Source organism: Lacerta agilis, chromosome 7 (genome assembly GCF_009819535.1).
Source record: "Lacerta agilis isolate rLacAgi1 chromosome 7, rLacAgi1.pri, whole genome shotgun sequence".
NCBI lineage: Eukaryota > Metazoa > Chordata > Lepidosauria > Squamata > Lacertidae > Lacerta > Lacerta agilis.
In genome coordinates, this window is record NC_046318.1 from 42,611,032 (window position 1) to 42,634,341 (window position 23,310).

The following is a 23,310-nucleotide window of genomic DNA, read 5'->3' on the forward strand; positions in this document are numbered from 1 at the left end:
AACCAACCAGTCTGAGATCCAGCTCTTACAAATGACGACTGAAGTTTTAGCTATGAAGCTGGAGGAACAACCAGACAGCCATAGAAGGAAAAATGGTTGTCTTCCGGAGAACCAGGAAGTGGGGGACATGGTGCAATTCATTATTGACTGGATACTCTCCCTGAACTTAAACATACCACTGTCCCTCAATGACATCAAAAGAGCTCACCAGGTTCCAGGAGGCAGAAGCAGAACTGGGGGAGCCCCAAGAGATGTGGCAATTTGTTTTGAACACTACAGGCTCAAAGACACTCTTTCTAAAGCACTGCGGAATGTTAGAAACCTAAAATACGGGCAAAGTCACCATTGAAATATTCCAGGATATGAGCCCAGCTACACTGGGGTGGCAGAGGGACTCTCTGGCCTTATACATCAGCCCTAAAAGAAGTGGGCATAGCATATCACCGGGTCTTCCCTTTTAAGCTGATAGTCTAGCACAAAGGCAGAAACCCAAGCAACAGATGCTTTCCCCCAGCTCAAGCACACAACAGCACCCTTTCAGGCTGGACAACCAAAAAAAGGCAGAAAGAAATAAGGTATCTCCAAATAGAAGTAAGAATCTTTTTTAATTTCTTTATTCCTCACTCCTCAATCCCCTAACCTCCTTACTTGGCTGCTGTGGTTGCAGGTAGATAATTCCTCCCTACAGCGTTCCTTAGGAACTACATTTCTCTCCCCCCTTTACTTTTTTTAAATGATTTCTACATAAAAAAAAATTAGGGCTCACCCATTCTGTCGTTTAATGGGGATAGTAAGCTTCCTGCACCCACATTAATTCTCTGTTGTCCATATGATGTTCTGCTCTAAATCACTGCCTTCCTATATTTCCCCCTCTGTCAGTCCAGATTTTATCATGCGGTTTGGGACCCTCGTATTTAAGGGACCGCCTCTCCTGGTATGTCCCATGTAGGACCTTAAGGTCCTCAAGTGATAATCTTTTGGAGGTCCCGAGCAACAAAGACGTTAGGTTGGCCTCAACTAGGGCCAGGGCCTTCTCAATATTGGCCCCGACTTGGTGGAACAGCCTATCACGGGAGACCAGGGCCCTGCGGGATTTGGCATCTTTCCGCAGGGCCTGCAAGACGGAGCTGTTCCACCTGGCCTTTGGGTTGGTTTCTGTTTAATATTTATGCTTCATCTTTTATTGGTGGGTTATTTTGAAATTGAGACCTGCAGTTTTAATTGAATTTTAAATTTGTATTTTAATCTGTTATTTTAAATTGATCGTTTTTATGTTTTTGTTGTGATTTTAATTGATGTTAGCCGCCCTGAGCCCGGTTCTCTGGCTGGGAAGGGGGGGTATAAATAAAATTATTATTATTATTATATTATTATTATTATTATATATTATTATATATCATCATACCCTCTCCTCAGTCTATCCCTGAAAATCCAGACTGAGGAAGGGGAAAGCATGGGGAGGCAATGATTGGTAGGAGAACATCATACGGACAACAGAGAATTAACGGAGGTACAGGAAGTTTGCCATCCACATTAAACAACAGTATCAATAAGATCTCAGGGTCTCTGAAACCTGGGTTGCTGCCTTAGTAGTGGCCTACATGCCAAGGAAAGAAGGTGATGCAGCCACCAATCGGCTACATCCACCCTAGTTTAGTTTGATACACGTTTCCCTTGGGCGTTCCCGCACATTAAGCTGTAAACGTGAACTTTGGCAGATCTAAGAAAAGGAAAGAGCCATGTGTCAAACAAGCAAAACATGAACTGGTCTCAACGGGCGCTGGACATCAGAGCCCTAAGCAGCACTGATAAGAAGCAACTCAAGTAAATAAAGTAACCTTAATGTATTTTCATAGCAATTAACTTCTGACCTAGCCTGTAAAGGCCCCTTGGTGCAGGGCAGAATTGATACTCACAGACACACAGCCAAGGAAAATATATTCCCTCTTTGAGCATCCCCTCATCATCTCTAAGTTCCCAACATTCAGGATTAAATTGCAATATCCCCCTTCCCCTCTAATTCCTGAGAATCTTGATGTTTTGCTGGCCTTTAAGAAGATAGAAGACAGCATTAACGTGACTGGAGGGGTCCTTATTTTTAATAGGAATTAAAATTACATGCTAGGGAACATGAAGGCATGAAGTTTCTTTACCAGTGGTGATTAATTTTGATCTTTAAAAAGAAAAAACCTCAACAAAATTGCTGAGGCTTATAAAACTGTAGTAAAGCAGGCGCAATCTCTTGAACTAATTCAAGAAGCTGCACAATAGCTCTCTCGTCAGCACAGGTGTTCAGCACAGGTGAGCTAATTCCCCTTGTCCAGGGATGGGGAAGCTGTGGGCTGCCAGATGCTCAAGTTCCCATCATTCGTGACCACTGGCATGCTCGCTGTGGCTGACTGGAGTTGGACCCCAACATCCTCTGAGGGCCCCAGGTACCCCAGACATGCTGTGGTCTATTCGCAACCACATCTCCAAAGCGTCCTTCTCAATCAGACCAAAAACCCATCTGTTGTTTCCCATCATTTCCACCCAGAATCCTGTGAAAGCGGCTGGTATTCAGTGGTAGACATGACCTCTGAACACGAGGGCTGCATTTAGGCATCATGCTCAACAGCCTGAGGGACTTATATAGCCTTCCAGGCATGCTCACTATTCTAAGCCAACAGTTTTAAAGCATGAAAAAAAAAATCAGGTCTTGACTAAATATTAACAAGTTACTGAAATGCCGGCATGTTCTTCACAATTGTCAGAAGTTGTGAAATGGGAAATTGTTATCATACTTTAGTCAAGTTGTAATCATTTGGGAGAGAGGTGGGCTTGGAAACAGCACAAGAAATCTAAAAAAAGCATTATTTATGTCATTCATCAATAAAAATAGCTTGTCCTCACAAATATGTCCATACATTTGGGAATATTTATCTATGGTAATTTTCCATTTATAATTTAATTTTCTAGTTCATGACTCCATTGGGACAACATAGAAAACAAAACAATTCCTAGGCCAGATAGCAAACTGCTTTGCTGACGCTGTTTCAGATTACGCCCCAACAATAATAGTTAAAGTCTTGAATCTGCCACTTTTTGGAGTGTTTTTGCTGCTTCTCAGATGATGTAATGGAAAGAAAATCGGCAAGTTATTTTATTATAGCAGAAAGGGACAAGGAATGACAGCAAAAACTGGGGTTGTTCAACATTTTAGTCCTCTATGAAGAGATTAAATGTAACTTTTTAGAGAAATTGCACATTGATAATTTAAAAAGCATTTTATGAAATCATGCTGGAGAAGACAGTTTGGAAAGCCAGGAGTCAATATGTATGGCAGTTTTCCCCAAACTGGTGCCCCACATATGTTTTGACTATAAAATGATGTATTCTGTACTAGTTTTCTGAATCTAATTTTATTGATATGTATACTCTTCACCACCATTATATATATGTGTGTGTGTGTGTGTGTGGTGTGTGTTGGCAGTTGGCAGTTGGCATAATCAGAAACATTTGCAAATAAAAATCTCTGTGGAGCACCATATTGGGAAAGTCTGGCATAAATATGTAAGGATGATCACTTGCATGATGTTGGCTTTCCTCTTCCTCTCAACAGAACAGTCTATTCACAAACGCTAGTGACGGCATGTGTCAAATGGGCTGGTTTGTCTAACTCAGGGGTGGCCAACTCCCAAGAGACTGCGATCTACTAACAGAGTTAAAAACTGGCAGTGATCTACCCCCTTTTGGGGGGTTCAGGTCAAAGTAGTTGTTGAGCTTTTTTTTAGGAAGGAGGAAGGCCTATTTTTTGGGGGGGGGGTTGGGTCAAAGTTGTTGAGTTTTTCAGGGAGGAGGTAAAATGTTGAGCTTTTTTTAGGGGAGCCACATTTGTTCAGCTTCTTTGGGGAGAGGCAATGATCTACAAGTGATCTAACGCAGACATCCAGTGATCTACCGGTAGATCACGATCTACCTGTTGGACATGCCTGGTCTAACTGAAAAACAATGCTCTTGTGAGCAAAGAAGCTCCCTTTGTGTATCACAGTTCCTTTGCCCATAAGAATTCTTCAGAATAAGGGGGGAAATGCATTTGAAACCCTACAAAGGGAAAATCCAGTGAGTAGGAGCTGAAACAAGGAAACGGTGGGAGGGAAAGGGTCAAGTGCTCACTCCCTCTGCTCCTTCACCAGAAGTGAGTTCATTTTCTAAAATAGACAATGGGATATTGCTATAATAATTTGTGCATAATGTATGTTTTGAACTTTGCAGTATCTTTGATAGCTGAATCAAAATGCTTTAGACACTGGTGGTGCTTGAACCAAGCACCTAGGTGGACATAGCCAGGAAAAATTAAACCTACACGTTTCATTTACCTTGGTAATATATTTCTCTTCAACAACCTTGCATTTACCAGAAGAAATGATGGCACCAAAAAGGTGTCTGACCTGCCTTCCCTTGTCTTATCTTTATCCATATCTCCATATGCTACCTACTCCAACATTTTCAAAACCCTCCACCTGGAATGGCACTTAGTGATGCAGGGTGGAAGGACAGGATTTCTCTGTAAGATTTGAGAGCCATAAAGAAAAAACAGAATACAACAGATCTTGAAAGGAATATTAGACTATTGTGTTATATAAGAATGTAAATTGTACTCTCTTTGAAGGATGCTTGATATAAATGGTGTAATTTTAAAATCTTCTGTATAAGCATATTTTGCAATGCTCTGTTCACTGAACATCTGGAATCTGTACTCGCAAATTAGCAATGGAAATTATTCCCAGACAAAGACTTGTTATTCTTTCCCTTCCATTTAAAATTATGTTTATGAATCATAGTACAGCTTAGAATTTCCCAAATATAAATCACTTAAGAAAGAGACTAAATAAAAACATTGGAGTGCCAAGGTGGGGATGGAAAGAAATATGGATAATTCTCATTGATAAATATAGCCTTGATAGATCCTGGAAGTCAGTTTTCCTCTTGTATTGGGAAGCATGTCAGTAGAGGTGGAGTTGCATAACAAAAAGTGATGCGGATTTACGACATGTTTATTACACTCAATGTGGTAGTGGTTGCTGGGGCATTGATCACCAATAAGCATCTTTCTTATTCTGTGCTACTCAGGTTGGATCTTTCACACAGTTTATGTGATAGTCTCACACATGGAAGATCAGCTGGAGAGCTCAGCTGGTTAAAGTGTGGTGCTGATAATGCCAAGGTTGCAGGTTCAATTCCCATAAGGCACAGCTGCATAGTCCTGTATTACAGGGGGTTGGACTAGATGAGCCCCAGGATCCCTTCCAACTCTATGATTCTATTCTATTCTAAAAGGAAGGAAGAAGTAATGATGGATGATGGGAAGGGAGAAGATGGCTGCTTTCCAGTTGCTATTTATTTATTACATTTTCATCCTGCCCTTTTGCCATGATGGGGCTCAGTGTGTGTGTATCTAGGATTCCCAGTTGGTCTTCCAACTAGGTACTGACCGATCTCAAACTTGATAGGCTACATCAAGAATGCTGCACCATATGTCTTCGGACTATCCCCTGGGACCACAGAATGGCTGCAAGGGTTGGGACCTGGTAAATGTAATCAACTGGTTTGCAAAGACTGTTGCCCTTAAGTATAACTGTATATCTGGGCAAGGAGGAAGTACTGATGCAAGACTGGAATATATTCTATCCTAGTTCTGTAACTCAGCAATAATAATGTTACTGCATTAACTCACAATATTACCATGTAAATAGTATTTCTTCATTCTCTTCCTTGGGCACTTCTTGTCTACATTTAAATTGTGAAGTATGCATAGGCAACTTTCCTACTTTTATTAATTCAATCATTGAATCGCCCTAAGGTCTCAGGGTGAGTTACCCATCTAGTAACAAGCAATAAATGCAACACAGTAATTAAAAGTAAAATGTAAATCACTAAAACCTCTAAAACAAGCACCCAACCATCTCACAGTATTTCTCATCTCTGAAGGACAATATAAATTAAATGTTCCACTCATGCTCAAAAGCCTAGTAAAAGAAGAATGTTTTCTATTGTTGCCAGTACCTGCTCAATGGAAGCTCATTCCAGAGCCAGGGTGCTGCTCTACAAATACTCATTGCAAACTAGTCATGTTGTATAATTATTTGTACTAACAGTACATAACCACACTCTGTAGTTCTGCCTTCCTCCATATTCTGTTTAGACGCCTGAGTGCAGTTAATCTACTGAGAGCTGTAAAAAAAAGTTGTATTACAATTTTAGACATTGTTTTTGATAGTTTAAATAGTATGAGCAAGATTAAATCTAAGATATTTATTAATCAAATGTATACACTGCTTTTCATCACAATGTGACCATAATGTGGTATCAGCTTGTTAAAAGGCTTTCTACTGACGTATTTTTAAAGAGCCAGGGACACTTAATTCCACTTCCTCGATAAATTTAATAATTATGTTAGACACCAAGGTGTTGTTATGGAGACAGTTTTGAAGATGTTGAAGCACTTTCGGTGCAATAATTAGTGCTGGATGCTACACGACTATTATCAAGCTATCTCTATGGAAACCAACCAAAAGCTGACTTAAAGCTGCAACAAGACACCTGCCCCAATCTTTCCCCCTACATCCTGTTCAGATATTGAAATTGCACACAGGTTGCACTGTCAAATTCTGATTAATTCTATATATGCATTCTGGCAGATACACAAGACATACTTGAGACCCAAAACTGAAACTGAATTAAGACAACAGAATGAGTGTTCACACATATGTTTTGTTGAACAGGAAACCAAAGGAGGATGAATTTGCCCCTCTCGCAGTTCATGTGCAGGTTCTCTGATGTGAAACATGCAATGCTCACAGCGGATACTGTGAGGATTTGAAAAACCCAAACATATATCACAGACACAATATTAAGGATTTTTTTTAAAAAATAAGGATCTTTATGATCACCATGAAAATCATTATTGGATCTGTTGTCTTATTTAAGCCAATGGTCATGTTGCCACTAATTTTATCCATGATACAATCTGGAGCCTAATCTCTGAATAACAGTGTAACCAGAAATGAGATTGTCACCATGGAAACCGTTACTGATGAACCAAAATGGTGTGTCTAGAAACTGATACAGTTCCATAATGTAACGCTGGATGAATATATGTCATTTTATTGTAGGATTCAACCCATGACTTTTTCACCTCTTCAGATACATTAATCTGCAGGTGCATTCACAAAACTAAATTATTATCACACATGAATAATACTGCAGCCCAGTTTGTCCCGATAATCACAAATGCCATTTAGAATTACCACCCCACACATTAATTTGCTTTGGAGGAGAGGACGAATACCATCCTTTTGCCACTCTGATGATCCATTCATCTAACAAAGGTGGATATAAAGTATAGTTGGAGGAAAAAACTATTTACAAAAGGTTATAACGAGAATGGGCTGGAGTTATATGAAAGAATGACAGATGCTCATTCTTAAATACCTAACCAAAACAGAGCTGCACACGTCTTACCTTTGCTAGGAAACTCCAGGCTGCATACTGTCCTGAGGATGTGTTGCTTTTCAGCTTCATTGTATATAAGGTCAGTAGGAATCCCAGAAGACCGCTGCAGAAGGTGGCAGTAGACAGCACCATTAATAGAGAGAATTATCATTTTCAACTAAGGATCCCTCCAGACCAGAGGGTGTATTCTGCAAGATGTCATTTACACAATAATAGTGCAATAGTGGTAGATTTATACTAGACCATCCCCACAAATCATTCCACTTTATGAGATGTTCTGCAATGCTTCCAGAATACTACTGCACTATTGTTGTCTTTAGGGGCACTTGCACTATAGCACAACAAACGGGGGGGGGGGGACCCTGGGGAAGAACACCTTTGTTCTACTAGTGCAGGCTTCCTCAAACTCGGCCCTCCAGATGTTTTTGGCCTACAACTCCCATGATCCCTAGTTAGCAGGACCAGTGGTCGGGGATTATGGGAATTGTAGTCTCAAAACATCTGAAGGACCGAGTTTGAGGAAGCCTGTACTAGTGCAAGATACCTACACTAGCAGAATGAAGCTTCCCCCCACCCCACAGCCCCCTACAAGCATTGAAAATGTGTTCCAGAAGGTTGATGGACCCTCCAAATAAGATTTGGGGGATGCGCAGAAGGGAGGAAACAGCAATGCCACTGGAATTCCACCGGTGCTACCTTGGATGCAAACAACCCCTGAAACACTTGTGGAATAAAAAGTAATAGGATTTCAGCAGGAAACTATGGAGCATGCACTGGCTGAAAACTAAGCCGTAAACCCACTCTGAAATGTCTGCAGGCACTAACAGTACTGAAAGTGGTATCAAATATAACCACCACGATAATGAGCACAAATAACCAGGAATGCACTGTAGAGATGACATCTGGAGAGGCCCTTACACCCTGTAACAGTGTTACAGAGATGAGCACTGAAAACTGCAGTTTATTGGGCAAAAGGCAGTGGCTTGGCTCCTTAGCTTGTCTTCTCTGAACAGGAAGCTTTAGATCTAGCACAGAATCCCAATGGCACAAGGGAGAAGGAGGTAATTTTCACCAGTTCCCCCTTCCTCCTGCAGCTGCTGCAACACTGTTCTACAGTGTCCGCCATCCTTCCAGAGACACTTTTTGGGATGCACAAACTCCTCTTCCATGGGTGACAGGATCCCAGGAACAAAAATCTGATCCTAGGATGTTCCCACCAGCAGCATCCAAGCTCAGGATCCAAGCCAGTGTTCTGAAATGGCTAAAGCATTCTGTCTGGACATAGGAAACCCAGATTCAAATATCTACTCAGCCATCAAGCTTGGACCCAAGCTGAATTTATTGGTTGAAAGGGCAGGATACAAATACTCTATTATATTGTTTCATTTATTATATTCATGTATTTTATTATTATTATTTCAGCAGCTAAACTCATGGAAATGTTGCTGTAAAATTTATAGCCATGTCCAATAGAGCAAAGCTCCCCCCCCCAAAAAAAAATCAAGCAATGGCACTTAATCACTAAGCAGATATTCCCAGGATTGTAAATTGCCTTACAGTACAATCCTGGGCATGTCTACTTAGTGTGCAGAAAGACTGGCCTAACTAGGGGTTTTGGACACACTTGAATCTAAAAAGAAGTAGGCAGTGACTCAGCAGTATGGGAGACAGATCTCACTATTAAATAAATAAATAAATGTTCATGAACTTTGGGCAATGTGTACTACTACATGCTTAGGAGATGAACAACAAAGAATTCAATTCTTCCTGGGTAGCAAGCAGTTCCCACTTGAATTAATGGGGTTTTTGTTAAACTTTCTCCTTTTAACCAACTTGCAAAGTCCTCCAAATAACAAGATGTACAGGAAAATAAATCCACATGCTAATAATGGAGTATTATGGTCTAATTCTTTGTAATCACTGAAAACAATGTGATTTACGAAGAATAATCCAACGTTGAGCCTTCGAGAGATGCCTTCAGTGAAGACTTTGTCACAGGTTGCTGAGCAATTTTCACATCCCAACAGAATGAGAGAGCTGAGCTCTTGATCCTTCTCAGCATTTCTACAACTTTGGTGGTTTGTGCCAGAAAAAATATTGTCCTTTTCAGGTTTTACATGCCACTAACTTTGACAAACTCATTCTGGTAAAGGAATATTACCTGGCAAAGCAACTTGTGTGAAACCTGTAGAAGTAAAGGAACGGAAATTCCAAGGCACTAAAGAGATCACCTGTGGAATAAAATAATCGATTCAATGAGAAAACTGGCAAAAAAAAAACCCAGTTAAATCTCTATACAGAAACTCCATTTAACAGGTATCCTTTGGTTTAAACGTGTTTTTATAGCTTCTGGACTCCTTAATTTGCCATTACTCTTAAAAGGCCCCTTTCTCACCATTTTGAGCTGCACCTGATTCTTATTAGCAGTTCAAAGAGAGGTTGCAGGAAAAGGAAGTGGTGTGTGTAAACACATTTCCACTTGCAAAAAGATCTATGTTGGATACTGGATTTTCCAATGGAAAAGCATAAGCTCTGTTCACTGTGTCCATATTCATGGTCATGAGGAATTAATTAGTTTCCACTACTGTCTTAGAAAAATATGAGAGAACATAGCTGGAAACTGGCCTTGGAAGGACTGATTCAATATTGCTGTAAACCTGGAACTATCTATGTGGTGGCTCAACATGCAAATTGATAAATGACAGATAATTGCAAAGGCACCCCACCTCTCCAGGCCCCCCCTCCAATATTCCGCATGGTGCTCTGAACTTTCTGCTGTTCAGAGAAGGTGCAGCACACAACCAACATTCTAAACAGACAACACCAGAACTTCAGTTTCAGCATTACAATTTGGACCAGGTTATATCCCATTAAAAACCAGTAACAGAAATCAATGTTTGCGCTTCCGTTGTACAAAATAAAATATCAGGTAGTATGACCAAGTTTCTAAGATTGATTCCAGCTTCTAAAACTCTCTGTTAAATCACATCTCAATCTACTGGTATGATCTACATCAGGCATAGGCAAACTTGCCCCTCCAGATGTTTTGGGACTACAACTCCCATCATCCCTAGCGAACAGGCCCAGTGGTCAGGGATGATGGGAATTGTAGTCTCAAAACATCGGGAGGGCCGCAGTTTGCCTATGCCAGATCTACATGCAAGTGTTATGATAGACAAACAGAACTCCCTTTCTAGAAAAGATTTCCCAGTAATTTCAGTGCAAGGAGACACTCCCCACTGATGTAGTTTTGTATGTACAGATCAGCTAACTATCAAAAGGAACAGATACCTGCCTAAATGCAAGTGACCCACCTGTGCACCTGAATGCACAAAGACCTACAGATCAGGGGTGTGTGTGTATCTAACAGATTATATTCCTAAACAGCATATATAAGAAAATGAAACCATACCCTATAATAATAATAAAAAACCCAGTTATAATTATCAATTCTTTTACCTGCTGGGTGGGATGCAAAAGCCAACATCACCACACTAAAAATAAAAAGAGAGTACAGTATTAATTCCCCAGACTGAACAACGATGTCACATATTATGCCATCTACCAAATTTGTAATTTAAATAATGTAGACATTTCTGCAATTTTGAGTTAAAGGGCAAGAGAAAGTGTGAGGGTGTGGGTTTTGTCCTCTGCCGTCACACATCAGACAGTATTCCTTTGGGAAACAATAACCATAAATGTTTTCTGGATATCTCTATAGGATTATTTTGTGTGTATACAGGCATGTGCGATAAGGTGTATACAAGGTTCTTAAACATTGCTGCATGAGATTTATGTTTTTCCCCTCTGGCAAAATTCCATTTAGATTCCTCAGAATGCAGTGATTGCTTTGAGGCATGAAATTATACCTTACAATGTTCAGAGTGTGTCATACTTCTATAATGAACTATTAATGCATGCAAAACCAGATTTGGAGCCCCATAACCTCACGATCTTGCTAATAAAAAATTCAGTTGCCTTTCACTGTTATGAATGATTAAAGTGTATATGATTGACCCCATTAATACCCCGCAGCTTGGGTGCCCATGGAATTTAGAGCAGATTGAATATTATACTTTAAAACAAAAAACAAAAAACCCCTCAATTTCTGCCCCAAGAAAAGCTGTGTTCTGCAATATATTATGCAAATCAAAAACATTTTCTCATACTAATTGTGGTTATGCTACTAAAAGAAAGTGGCAGTCATGACTCTGGAAATCTGTTATCAACTACTCTCTTTCCTGAGATTTCAAGAGGCACTTTCCTCCTCACTTTCAAGCCCTCTCTGCCTCCATAAGGTGACACACCCTTCCCCTCCAATTAATTTATTATTATTATTATTATTATTATTATTATATTATTAATTTTTATATTATTAAATTTGTATACCACCTTATACCTGTCGATCTCAGAGCAATTCACAACATAAAATTACAATATAAAAAACACTGAGTTAAGGGAGCTGGGGTGCAGGTAGAGGGGTGTGCATGTGAAGAATGGCAGGGAAGGGAAGATAAAGTCTGGAAGCACCTTGGAATTTAGGATTCCTCTCTCTAAACAGTGGGGGTGCATGCACTGCTTGTGTACACTTATGTTCTACTTGTGGAATTGCAAATAAAGCAAATATTATGGAAACCACCACCCCAAAAAGGCAGAAGTCTTCACTACTCCCTCTTCCAAAGGAAATCAAACCCAGCTAGGATTGCCCTGAAGCAAAACAACAAACAGAGAAAGAAGGAATGCAAGTTTTACCTGAATGCATAGTTTATATATTGTTGCTGAGAATCACTAAAAGAAGAAAATCATTTTATATTTGGGAGTGAGGTCTAAACACAGTGATTTCCACCAAATATTATACCTAAGCATCCCTAAAGACCAATTACATGATGTAATGTTATATTATTACTCCTGCCATGTTTTCTTTATCTTGATTTGGGCAAAACTACCCATGTTTCAGATTTCTGCTTGCCTGACTATTGTTGACAAACCCAACTTTAGCACAGGAGTTCGGTTACAGCTCAGTAGCACACAAACAACCCCTCTGCACTCCTGGTTAAGTGCCAGAGAAGAATTGCCCTGGGGAAGGTGGAAAGCTATATTTATCCATGGGACACAACCCCACTCAATGTGAGCTGCCAGTCATAGAGTGCACAGGCCAGACTGACCCTTGCAGGCCATGAGAACAGGTAAGAACCAGCCTGGCTGGGCTCAACTTCCCAGAATTTCTGCCCTGCAGCTGAAAAGAAATTGCTGGGACAGTGTTTTGACTCCTGAAAACGGCATTGCCAAGTTTCCAGGTATAACACTCCTGTCCAAAACATAAATGAAAGGCGACATTATTTTCCTCATGTTCAGAAGTTAACAGGGTAGCTGGTCTACAGTAGGAGAGGGGAACCTGTGCTCCAAATGTTACTGGACTCCAAAAGCCTCAGCCAGCAAGGCCATTGGGTCAAGGATGATGAGAGCTGGAATCAGGCAACATCCAGAGGGTTCTGGTCTATAGAGGAGTGGGGAATATATACTGTGAGTAAGACCCCCCCACACACACACACAAATCTGCTCTGGGGGATTAGGAGAACTAACTACCGGTAGCTAACATTATTTTAAATTTACTCACAACCATTTCATGGCTGTCTGGCTCTTTGATAAGCACAAAGTCACAGAGTTTTGAACTGCAGCTACCATTAAGAGAGTCAAAAGCAAACGGCAGCACCATCACACCCTATCAACAGAAACACTCTCAGAGAACATTACAGGTACTAGGCCGTGTGACCCAGCTCAAAGCCATTATGTCCGTCACAGAATTTATATCCTTCTAAATTAGGAGAAAAGAGGGAACATGAGCATTAAAGCTGCAGTGAAGAATTTGCTCTTAAATGGTTGATTGATCGTATGTTATACCTCGAGTTCTTGCAAAGACCCACTCTCAAAGAAGCACACAAGCAAAATCCATCATGCTGTAAGTAACTCTTGTGTGTGAGATACAGAGGGGAGGGGAGTGATGTTTACAGCTCACTATTCCAGACTCATGACCATGTATTTCAGGTAGCTCTTGCCATAGTCAACTAAACTAAGGCGGGGGGACGGGACCTAAAGTTGTTGTTTTTTAAGTGCCTCCATCAGGATTCTACTGACCACAGAGATATGGAGACCTCAGTTTATGACTGACTAAACAGCTGTGCCTCAGTCCCTTTGTTCTTACAGTCATGACAACAATCTGTAATTAAAATAATTATTATTGTTTATACCCCACCTGTATGACTGGGTTGCCCCAGCCACTCTGGGCAGCTTCCAGCATATATATAAACATAGTAAAACCTTAAAACATTACACCTCTTTCTCCTGATCTTTTTATTATTCTGTAATAGTGGTTCTTCTCTTTTACATAACCCTCTTTAAAAACAAGAGGAAAATCACCTTAGAGAATTAGGTCTCCATGAATTATAATATACTTTGTAAGCCCCTGTGAATAAAAGGACACAAAACATGTAAAAGTAATCATTCTGGCAAGTAACGGCTTGTCCACACGAGCATTATTTAGCCGTTTATCTATCCCCACCACCATTCAAATTAGAAAGGAGTAGTCTACACCTACAAGTATTTGAATCTTTATATGAAAAGCAACTTCACTATTTCCCATTCATACCAGTAGACATTCCCTTTTATGCCTCCCCTCCTTCTGATTTGTTGATTCTGTAATGCTGATTAAGTACCAACATGGCATGTATGCACATACTGGTGCATGCAACCTGTTTTTAAAATAATTCCCCCCACCCAGGAAGTACACATGGTCAGGCAACTGTAAATTTGCTTGTGCCGTTTTTTGGTTTTCTGCAAATCAGAGAGAGAGACTGTTCTGCCATCAGAAATAGTTACAAGCAGGGCTGAAAAAGAACTGAAAGCAATTACTGTAAAGTGATTCTCAGCACACATTTTTCAGAATGCTGGGCAAAATATCAGGTATTGAAATGTTTGATGTGGTTTGCTTGTGAAGTTTTCTGGATTTGTGAAAAATCTGAAGGATCAAAGGGGGGGATATTCAGAAGCACACCAGAAATAGTTATGAACACTGCTGGAAAAGAAATCAAATCACAGATCAGGTAGTGGGCATGGAAAGGGGAGTAGCAGAAAGTGACAATTGATCCAACCATGACAAAACACTCCCAAAAATGATCTGAAGCAGTTTGGAGTCTGATTTCCCTCAACACTGGAATATCTCCATATAGGATAAAGCTGAATTTATAGGAGGAAAGCATTGAGAATGGTGTTGTTTGAGGGTAATGGCATGTGGACTACAGAAATGCAAACACTTTGGAGTGGACAAGCCCCAAGTCATAATGTAGACAGCTAGGGACCAATTTAAATTTGGTATCAATTTTGTTTTTGTTAAAATCTATTTGCAGTTAGAAAAATCTAAACTTTTATGCAGCATTTAAGCTACTTTGGTTAATGCCAAGTTTTGTAGTTATGCATTTATTTCCAACCAGTATAGATAAAAATCTCATTTCCTTTATTTGTTCTCACTCTTCAGTGCTCTGTTCTCTCCAAATCATTTTAGTGCTTTGATCTGCCTATATTTTTTCCCTTCCATTTTCATGGTGTCATACAATTCAATGCAAAGTTGGATTCATTCATATACCTTTGGAAGGAACACACAATAAGCTTCTGTTCCAAGTGAAAGCAATACAAACAAACTCCGCTTATGCAATTTGTTGCCTATTGTACTGAGGGACAAAAGCCAGAAAACTGGGAGCCTCAGCCGAAACCTAAATGCTAAAATGAAAAGGAGCAGCACTTATGCATTACAGCTTAATTTTCACAAATTTATTAAAAGCTTACCAATGCATAGCAAATGGATGAGAGCCCAAAAATAGCCATCTGTATCAAACTGTAAAATACAACATCAAAGCAAACAGAGATAAACACCTCCTTCATAACTAGTTCCAAGATATGGTTGCTGGAGGAGAAATGTTCTAGGAAAAACAATATTTTAAAAAGAGCTGCCACTTTGTATCAATTTCAGTTTAATTTATTAGTCATTTGATATCATGTCTTCTTTTCATGTAGCAGCAACAAAAACAATACGACATGTGTTTGGGTATCTACACAGAAAACAGACTTCATTTTGTAACACAGGGGTAGTCAACCTTTTTATACCTACCGCCCACTAATGCTGCTAATTCTTGATGGTAAAATTTCCTTACCGTCCACTGGTGCTCAACAGAAGGATTCAGCTTGTGCCTTAGAACCACCTACTGCCCACCTGGAATCCTGAAACGCCCACTAGTGGGCGGTAGGGACCAGGTTGACTACCCTGGGTGTAACACAAGGTATTATCTGCTTTGTATGGGAGGGACTGAGGGCTAGCTCCACCACTGCCACCAAGATGTGCTGTGTCCATGCCTGCAAATTTGACAGGCATGTAAAGGAGCTTGATTCATGTACAACACTGTATGCGCAAGAATAGGAGCCCACATAATGGGACTGAGCCACCCTCCCAACACCAGCATTGCTGCAACATACTGGAGGGACCTGCGGTAGGACAAGGTGCTGGTGAGGTCAGAACTATGCAGTTCTGCTGCCACCCTGCCCCATGCCAGCTCCTTCCAAGTAAGCTGCAGTGATGCTGGTGCTGAGAGGGCGGCTGTGACTCTGCCCCACCACACGGATCGCATCCAGCATAGAGCTTCACCCCACAACAAAGTGGGGACATTGACTCTAGTCTCCCTTCATGTGGAGGAGTGCTACACAAGTACTGATGTGCATATAGATTGTTTGTACCAGGAATGAACATGAAGATGGGATGGAGGCTGGTCACACCAAGTGTTGGTGGTGGAGGGCTTGCAACTCCACAACCCACACCCTTCCACATGTTCTCTCAAAGTGTAGGGCATGTGTGACCCCCCCCCCCCGACAGGCCTTACCTTGGGGAGAGAGGGATCTGGGTGGTTGGTTTCTCATTGTTACTACTGGCTTTTTCCTTCAATGCTAAGGTTTGCCTGCTATGGCTGCAATCTTGTTTTAATCACTTTAAAACTTTTTAGCCTGCCTTTCCATTAATGTTTGAGGCAGCTTTTAACAGAGAGCACTCTCAAGAAAAATACAAATTATAAGAGGGACAAAAAAAGGAGCTAAAACACAATTCAGAGCTAATTAACCAGGAAGGTTAAAAACTTAAGAGAATGGCAGGTTGGATGGGTGCCTGTCTGAAAAGGAAGGTGTTTTTAAAGTGATGGAAGAGGGGGCGAGAGGCGCCTCCCTAAGGAGAGAGTTTGAAAACCAACAGAGGGCACAGAGAAGGCCTCCTTCTGCATCCCATCCAGACCTAATTCAGATATTGGTGAGTTGCAAATGAGAGGAGTGGGCAAGACAGCTCATGGAGAAGACAGCCCCACTATTCACTCTCTCTTCAAAGCTGAAAAACAGCTCTGAGTAAACATGGACATGGCTGTATGTTCTTAAAAACAAGTGCAATAATGTGGGGAGAGAAGAGGAGACTTCCAGAGGCACTAAGAAACAATTTACTGAAATGTGCCTAATGTGTTTCCAGTGCAAAAAAAAAACTTATTTGGCTGACTAAAATATCATCCATATATACACAATGATTCAGAAACAAAGACACGAAGATTTCGCTTGAAAATATAGCTTTAAGCCTTTGTTTCTATGCAGATGCCCCGAAGAAAGGTTTTTACACCTGAAAAGCATTAGACTCCTTTCAGCAAACTGTTTCCTAGGACTTGCTATGGCAGACCCGTCTCTATGAAAGGTTTTGTTGCTTGGCCTGTGCCCTCCTGTCTTTTCTTCTCAATAGCCAATCACGATCAAGAGGGAACGTTCACTTCCTGAATCCAATGGCAAGACAAATTGAAGGAGACGGCCATTTCACAGTAAGCTCAGGATTATTATTTTTTAAACCAACCTACCTACCTGTGGATCATAGAAAGGAAGGCACCCTGCTGCTACCAGAAGAGTCAGCACTCTGCATGGAAGAAACGGTATGCCACATGACTGACATTCATTGCAATATATTTCTATCTCATCCTGCCTCCAAATAGCTCAAGGAAGTACATGTAGTTCTATGCCTTGTTTATCCTCACAACAACCCTATAAGTTAGGGTTAAGCTGTGAAATATTGACTAGTCTATAGTTATTAAGTGAGCTTCAAGGCTGAATGGAGATTTGATCCCATGCTCAATTCAAACATGGTGACCCAGGGATAACACACATGGTACCTTTCAGATGATGATGGATTCCAAATCCCATCAGCACAAGGCAGCATTGCCAACAGTCAGTGACAATGAAAGCTGCAGCCCAACATCATATGTAGGGCACCATGTTGTCTGCCGCTGCCGTTACCAAAGCCCTGCCCTGGTTTTATTCATAATTTTCAGTTTTGTTATTATTCCTACTACTACTATATTTGCCACATGACAGGCAACAAGCATGATCAAATGGATGAGAATAACTTACACACTGAACTTGCTGGGGGGGGGGGAGCTAAGACACACATCGTGTAATAGCCCTTTCCTTCTCACAACATCCCCTTCTGCTTTTGTCATGACCCCAACTGCCCTATTCTTGCTTTGCGGCCCTAGCTTGAATTCAAACCACGGCTGCAAATATTTCTGCCAAAAGCAGGGCTTGCAGTTGGAGCTGAATGTAACCAGGCCAAATGCAAGCCCCACCGCAGCTGTCATGGACACACTTTAGCTATCCCACATCTGGTGTCACATGATGTCAAGTACAGTAACTTATCCATCACAGCTGGATAAAATTGGCCATGCGGGCCATGGTAGAAAAAGTTAGTCCTTTCTCTCACACCATTTCTCCAATGCAAATCACCTCTCTGAAGCTGCTATAATCTGCATTTGGGGGGTGGGGATACTGGCTTAATACAAAAACATCTGAATTCCAAAAAGTTTTCTTAAGTTATTAACTTGCGTTACTTTTAAACACAAAGTTAATATATGTTTATTGTTTTTTGAGATATTTTACTCAATCATTCTTATATAATATCTTTTCATAGTTTTGTTTGCCTGTGAACAATCTTCTTTTGTCAAGGTCTTTTGGAAATTGTGTATTTAAGCACTGTGGAAAAAATATGTACGCAAACACAATTAATTCATCCATCCCCTCTTATCCAAATCTCATCAAATACAGATACACATTTCCGAACACTTATTATAATTCTCTAAAACAATAATGTACTGTATTTAAAAAGGAATCCAATTTAATAATGATACACCCAATGCAAATTGGTCCTAGGACCAAATCCAACGAATAATTAGGGATGCCGAAGCCCACTGATTTTAATGGGCTTAAGGAGGCTTAACTCTGTGTTGGCTTCAGAAAGACAACTCCAAGAGGTGAGTCAAGAAAAAGAACCATGGAATTATGATTCACCTGGAGAAGTATTAGTGGGACTGTGTGTGTCAACCTGCTGAGTAATATAATTTCTAGGCAGTTTCATCTTTACGTTCAAAGCTTTTCTGTATTTAAGCATTAAAAACTTGTCCTTTTTGAAGTTTACGATGACTAGAAAACCAACTGTGCAATCTGTAAGAAATCTAGACCCTCTGTGAAATTCTCTATAGACTTATACATTGAGAAACTTACCTACAGATTTTTAGTCTAGAGGGCTGCTGTTAAGAAAGGAAATAAAATGCAATCAAAACACTGGAAAGAAAATATGTTATTATACATGCATCTAGACTTCTGACAGTTTTCCAAATGCAAGTTCTATTATTATGGTACCTGTAGAAGAAAAAATGAACTCAACTTGAAATAGCTCCTAAATAAATTAGCTTCTAAAATTGCACACATACCCCAGCCGAAAGCAAAGTTTGAAACTTTTGGGGTGGGGGTCCTATTGGACTTAATGCTATCTGAGGAAAGACAGCTATCTGCAATTATTAGGATTGCCTTTTTTTTTTACTACCTGCAACCCTATCTGGATGTAGCAGATATTTCCCTGTTTACCTCTAGACTGGATTAGTGTAATGCAATCTATGTGTGTCTGCCTTTAAAGAGGATTCATAAACTACAGCTGTTGCAAAATGCTAATTCTACACCAGGAGCTAATTCTGGCATGGCCTTTTCAGTGGTGGCCTCATCTTTCTTTCTTTTTTAAACACCTCTCTCCATGAAATGTGCCTTCCCTCGCTGTTGTTGTTCAGGTAGGATCTACATTATACTTCAAATAGCTTTTAACTGAGGGGATCAATTACTGGTAGACCAAAGGTTCCTCACCACAGCCTTAGCGGAAAGAGTTCCCACTTATATAAGCTGGGGCATCTGATTTTCACCAATTCTTCCTACCTGCTTAAGTTCCTCCCTTCCAAAGCTGATCCTGATGGTTGGGAACTCTCTGGAACAGAATACTATAGGGCTGCAGTTGAAAAATAATGGGTGTCCCAATTTGTGGAAGTGGTTTTTCACTAAGGCAAAGCTACCAAGGATACACCTCTTGAACTGCATCAAAATCAGTATTTTTTTTCCTTTCCGATTCAATGATCTGAGCTATTTATGGATCTTCAGAGTGACACCATCATTCGGCTCCCTTTTTGCTCTATTGTTGTTGTTGTTGTTGTTGTTCAGTCGTTCAGTCGTGTCCGACTCTTCGTGACCCCATGGACCAGAGCACGCCAGGCACGCCTATCATTCACTGCCTCCCGCAGTTTGGCCAAACTCATGTCAGTAGCTTCAAGAATACTGTCCAACCATCTCATCCTTTGTCGTCCCCTTCTCCTTGTGCCTTCCATCTTTCCCAACATCAGGGTCTTTTCCAGGGAGTCTTCTCTTCTCATGAGGTGGCCAAAGTACTGGAGCCTCAACTTCAGGATCTGTCCTTCTAGTGAGCACTCAGGGCCGATTTCCTTGAGAATGGATAGGTTTGATCTTCTTGCAGTCCATGGGACTCTCAAGAGTCTCCTCCAGCACCATAATTCAAAAGCATCAATTCTTCGGCGATCAGCCTTCTTGATGGTCCAGCTCTCACTTCCGTACATTACTACTGGGAAAACCATAGCTTTAACTATACGGACCTTTGTTGGCAAGGTGATGTCTTTGCTTTTTAAGATGCTGTCTAGGTTTGTCATTGCTTTTCTCCCAAGAAGCAGGCGTCTTCTAATTTCGTGACTGCTGTCACCATCTGCAGTGATCATGGAACCCAAGAAAGTGAAATCTCTCACTGCCTCCATTTCTTCCCCTTCTATTTGCCAGGAGGTGATGGGACCAGTGGCCATGATCTTAGTTTTTTTGATGTTGAGCTTCAGACCATATTTTGCGCTTTCCTCTTTCACCCTCATTAAAAGGTTCTTCAATTCCTCCTCACTTTCTGCCATCAAGGTTGTATCATCAGCATATCTGAGGTTGTTGATATTTTTTCCGGCAATCTTAATTCCGATTTGGGATTCATCCAGCCCAGCCTTTCGCATGATGAATTCTGCATATAAGTTAAATAAGCAGGGAGACAATATACAGCCTTGTCGTACTCCTTTCCAATTTTGAACCAATTCTCCATAGACAGTAAATGAGTTTCCTCATGATCCGACTCCATTTCTTTAAGAACTTTCCATAGTTTGCTGTGGTCGACACAGTCAAATGCTTTTTAGTCAATGACAGAGCAGAAGTTGTTTTTTCTGGAACTCTCTAGCTTTCTCCATAATCCAGTGCATGTTTGCAATTTGGTCTCTGGTTCCTCTGCCCCTTCGAAATCCAGCTTGCACTTCTGGGAGTTCTCGGTCCACGTACTGCTTAAGCCTGCCTTGTAGAATTTTAAGCATAACCTTGCTAGAGTGTGAAATGAGTGCAATTGTGCGGTAGTTAGAGCATTCTTTGGCACTGCCCTTCTTTGGGATTGGGATGTAACTGATCTTCTCCAATCCTCTGGCCACTGCTGAGTTTTCCAAACTTGTTGGCATATTGAGTGTAGCACCTTAACAGCATCATCTTTTAGGATTTTAAATAGTTCAGCTGGAATATCATCACTTCCACTGGCCTTGTTGTTAGCAAGGCTTTCTAAGGCCCATTTGACTTCACTCTCCAGGATGTCTGGCTCAAGGTCAGCAACCACACTACCTGGGGTGCATGAGACCTCTATATCTTTCTGGTATAGTTCCTCTGTGTATTCTTGCCACCTCTTCTTGATGTCTTCTGCTTCTGTTAGTCCTTTCCACTTTTGTCCTTAATTGTGGTAATCTTTGTACGAAATGTTCCTTTCATATCTCCAATTTCTTGAACAGATCTCTGGTTTTTCCCATTCTGTTATTTTCCTCTATTTCTTTGCATTGCTCGTTTAGAAAGGCCCTCTTGTCTCTCCTTGCTATTCTTTGGAAATCTGCATTCAATTTCCTGTATCTTTCACTATCTCCCTCGCATTTTGCTTGCCTTCTCTCCCCGCTATTTTTAAGGCCTCATTGGACAGCACTTTGCTTTCTTGCATTTCTTTTTCATTGGGATGGTTTTCGTTGCTGCCTCCTGTATAATGTTACGAGCCTCCATCCACAGTTCTTCAGGCACTCTATCCACCAAATCTAAGTCCTTAAACCTGTTTTTCTCACTTCAACTGTGTATTCATAAGGAATTTGATTTAGATTGTATCTTACTGGCCCAGTGGTTTTTCCTACTTTCTTCAGTTTAAGCTGGAATTTTGCTATTAGAAGCTGATGATCAGAGCCACAGTCAGCTCCAGGTCTTGTTTTTGCTGAGTGTATAGAGCTTCTCCATCTTTGGCTGCAGAGAATATAATCAATCTGATTTCGATGTCGCCCATCTGGTGATGTCCATGTGTAGAGTCGTCTCTTGTGTTGTTGGAAAAGAGTGTTTGTGATGACCAGCTTGTTCTCCTGACAGAACTCTATTAGCCTTTGCCCTGCTTCATTTTGAACTCCAAGGCCAAACTTGCCAGTTTTCCTTTTATCTCTTGACTCCCTACTTTAGCATTCCAATCCCCTATAATGAGAAGAACATCCTTCTTTGGTGTCATTTCTATAAGGTGTTGTAAGTCTTCATAGAATGGTCAATTTCAGTTTCTTCAGCACTGGAAGTTGGTGCATAAACTTGGATTACTGTGATGTTAAAGGACTGCCTTGGATTCGTATCGAGATCAATCTATCATTTTGAAATTGCATCCCAGTACAGCTTTCGCCACTCTTTTGTTGACTATGAGGGCCACTCCATTTCTTTACGGGATTCCTGCCCGCAGTAGTAGATATGATAGTCATCTGAACTGAATTCGCCCATTCCCATCCATTTTAGTTCACTGATGCCTAGGATGTCAATGTTTATTGCTCTATTACAGACTTCAAAATACATATTCCTCCCACAGAATTCAATAATTTTCTTTTCATTTCCAAAAGGAAAACGTTTGAAGTATTTCCCTTATTAAAAATTAAATTAAATTAGTAACTGGATTATTTAGCAGAGCTGGGAAAACATGGCAACACTAATTTCACTATTGAAAAGCCCTGGTACAGGCTTTAACAACACAGGAAATTCATTTGTCATACCTCTTTCTGCACAAATGCCTCGATTCCACAAGCTATAACGTCTGCAGCATTGTGTAAGGTAAGAAAGATAGGAATTGGCTGTCAAGGGAGAAAATGTGACCAATAGATTAGCACTGCAGATTCTGAAAATATCCTCTTCTGTACTTATTCATGTTTCCTTGGGTGCTTCTAAAAACCAGACATTTCTAGGGATACAGTTTCCCTTATAAACAGCTGTAGGAGCTTGCAGGTATGAAATTAGGTGGTGCGGAAAGCATTAAATTTCTCCCATGAGCATAGTGCTAAGAACTAGCACCATGAGGAAAAA

The 23,310-nt window shown here is 40.7% G+C and overlaps 1 protein-coding gene across 2 annotated transcripts in view; it reads right to left on the bottom strand.

The window, feature by feature from the left end:
• TMEM241 (transmembrane protein 241) overlaps positions 1 to 23,310 on the bottom strand; it is a 43,717-nt gene that overhangs the window by 4,956 nt on the left and 15,451 nt on the right. Inside the window, exons 5-13 of one of the 2 annotated variants that reach the window (XM_033155034.1) lie at positions 23,004 to 23,081; positions 19,111 to 19,136; positions 17,422 to 17,473; positions 15,334 to 15,382; positions 13,912 to 13,957; positions 12,247 to 12,282; positions 10,954 to 10,988; positions 9,656 to 9,725; positions 7,504 to 7,597 (exon numbers count right to left, since the gene is read on the bottom strand). In XM_033155034.1, the coding sequence (XP_033010925.1) occupies positions 7,504 to 7,597; positions 9,656 to 9,725; positions 10,954 to 10,988; positions 12,247 to 12,282; positions 13,912 to 13,957; positions 15,334 to 15,382; positions 17,422 to 17,473; positions 19,111 to 19,136; positions 23,004 to 23,081 (486 nt within the window). The remainder of the gene's footprint in view (positions 1 to 7,503; positions 7,598 to 9,655; positions 9,726 to 10,953; positions 10,989 to 12,246; positions 12,283 to 13,911; positions 13,958 to 15,333; positions 15,383 to 17,421; positions 17,474 to 19,110; positions 19,137 to 23,003; positions 23,082 to 23,310) is intronic. The other variant, XM_033155035.1, reaches the window with a different exon arrangement.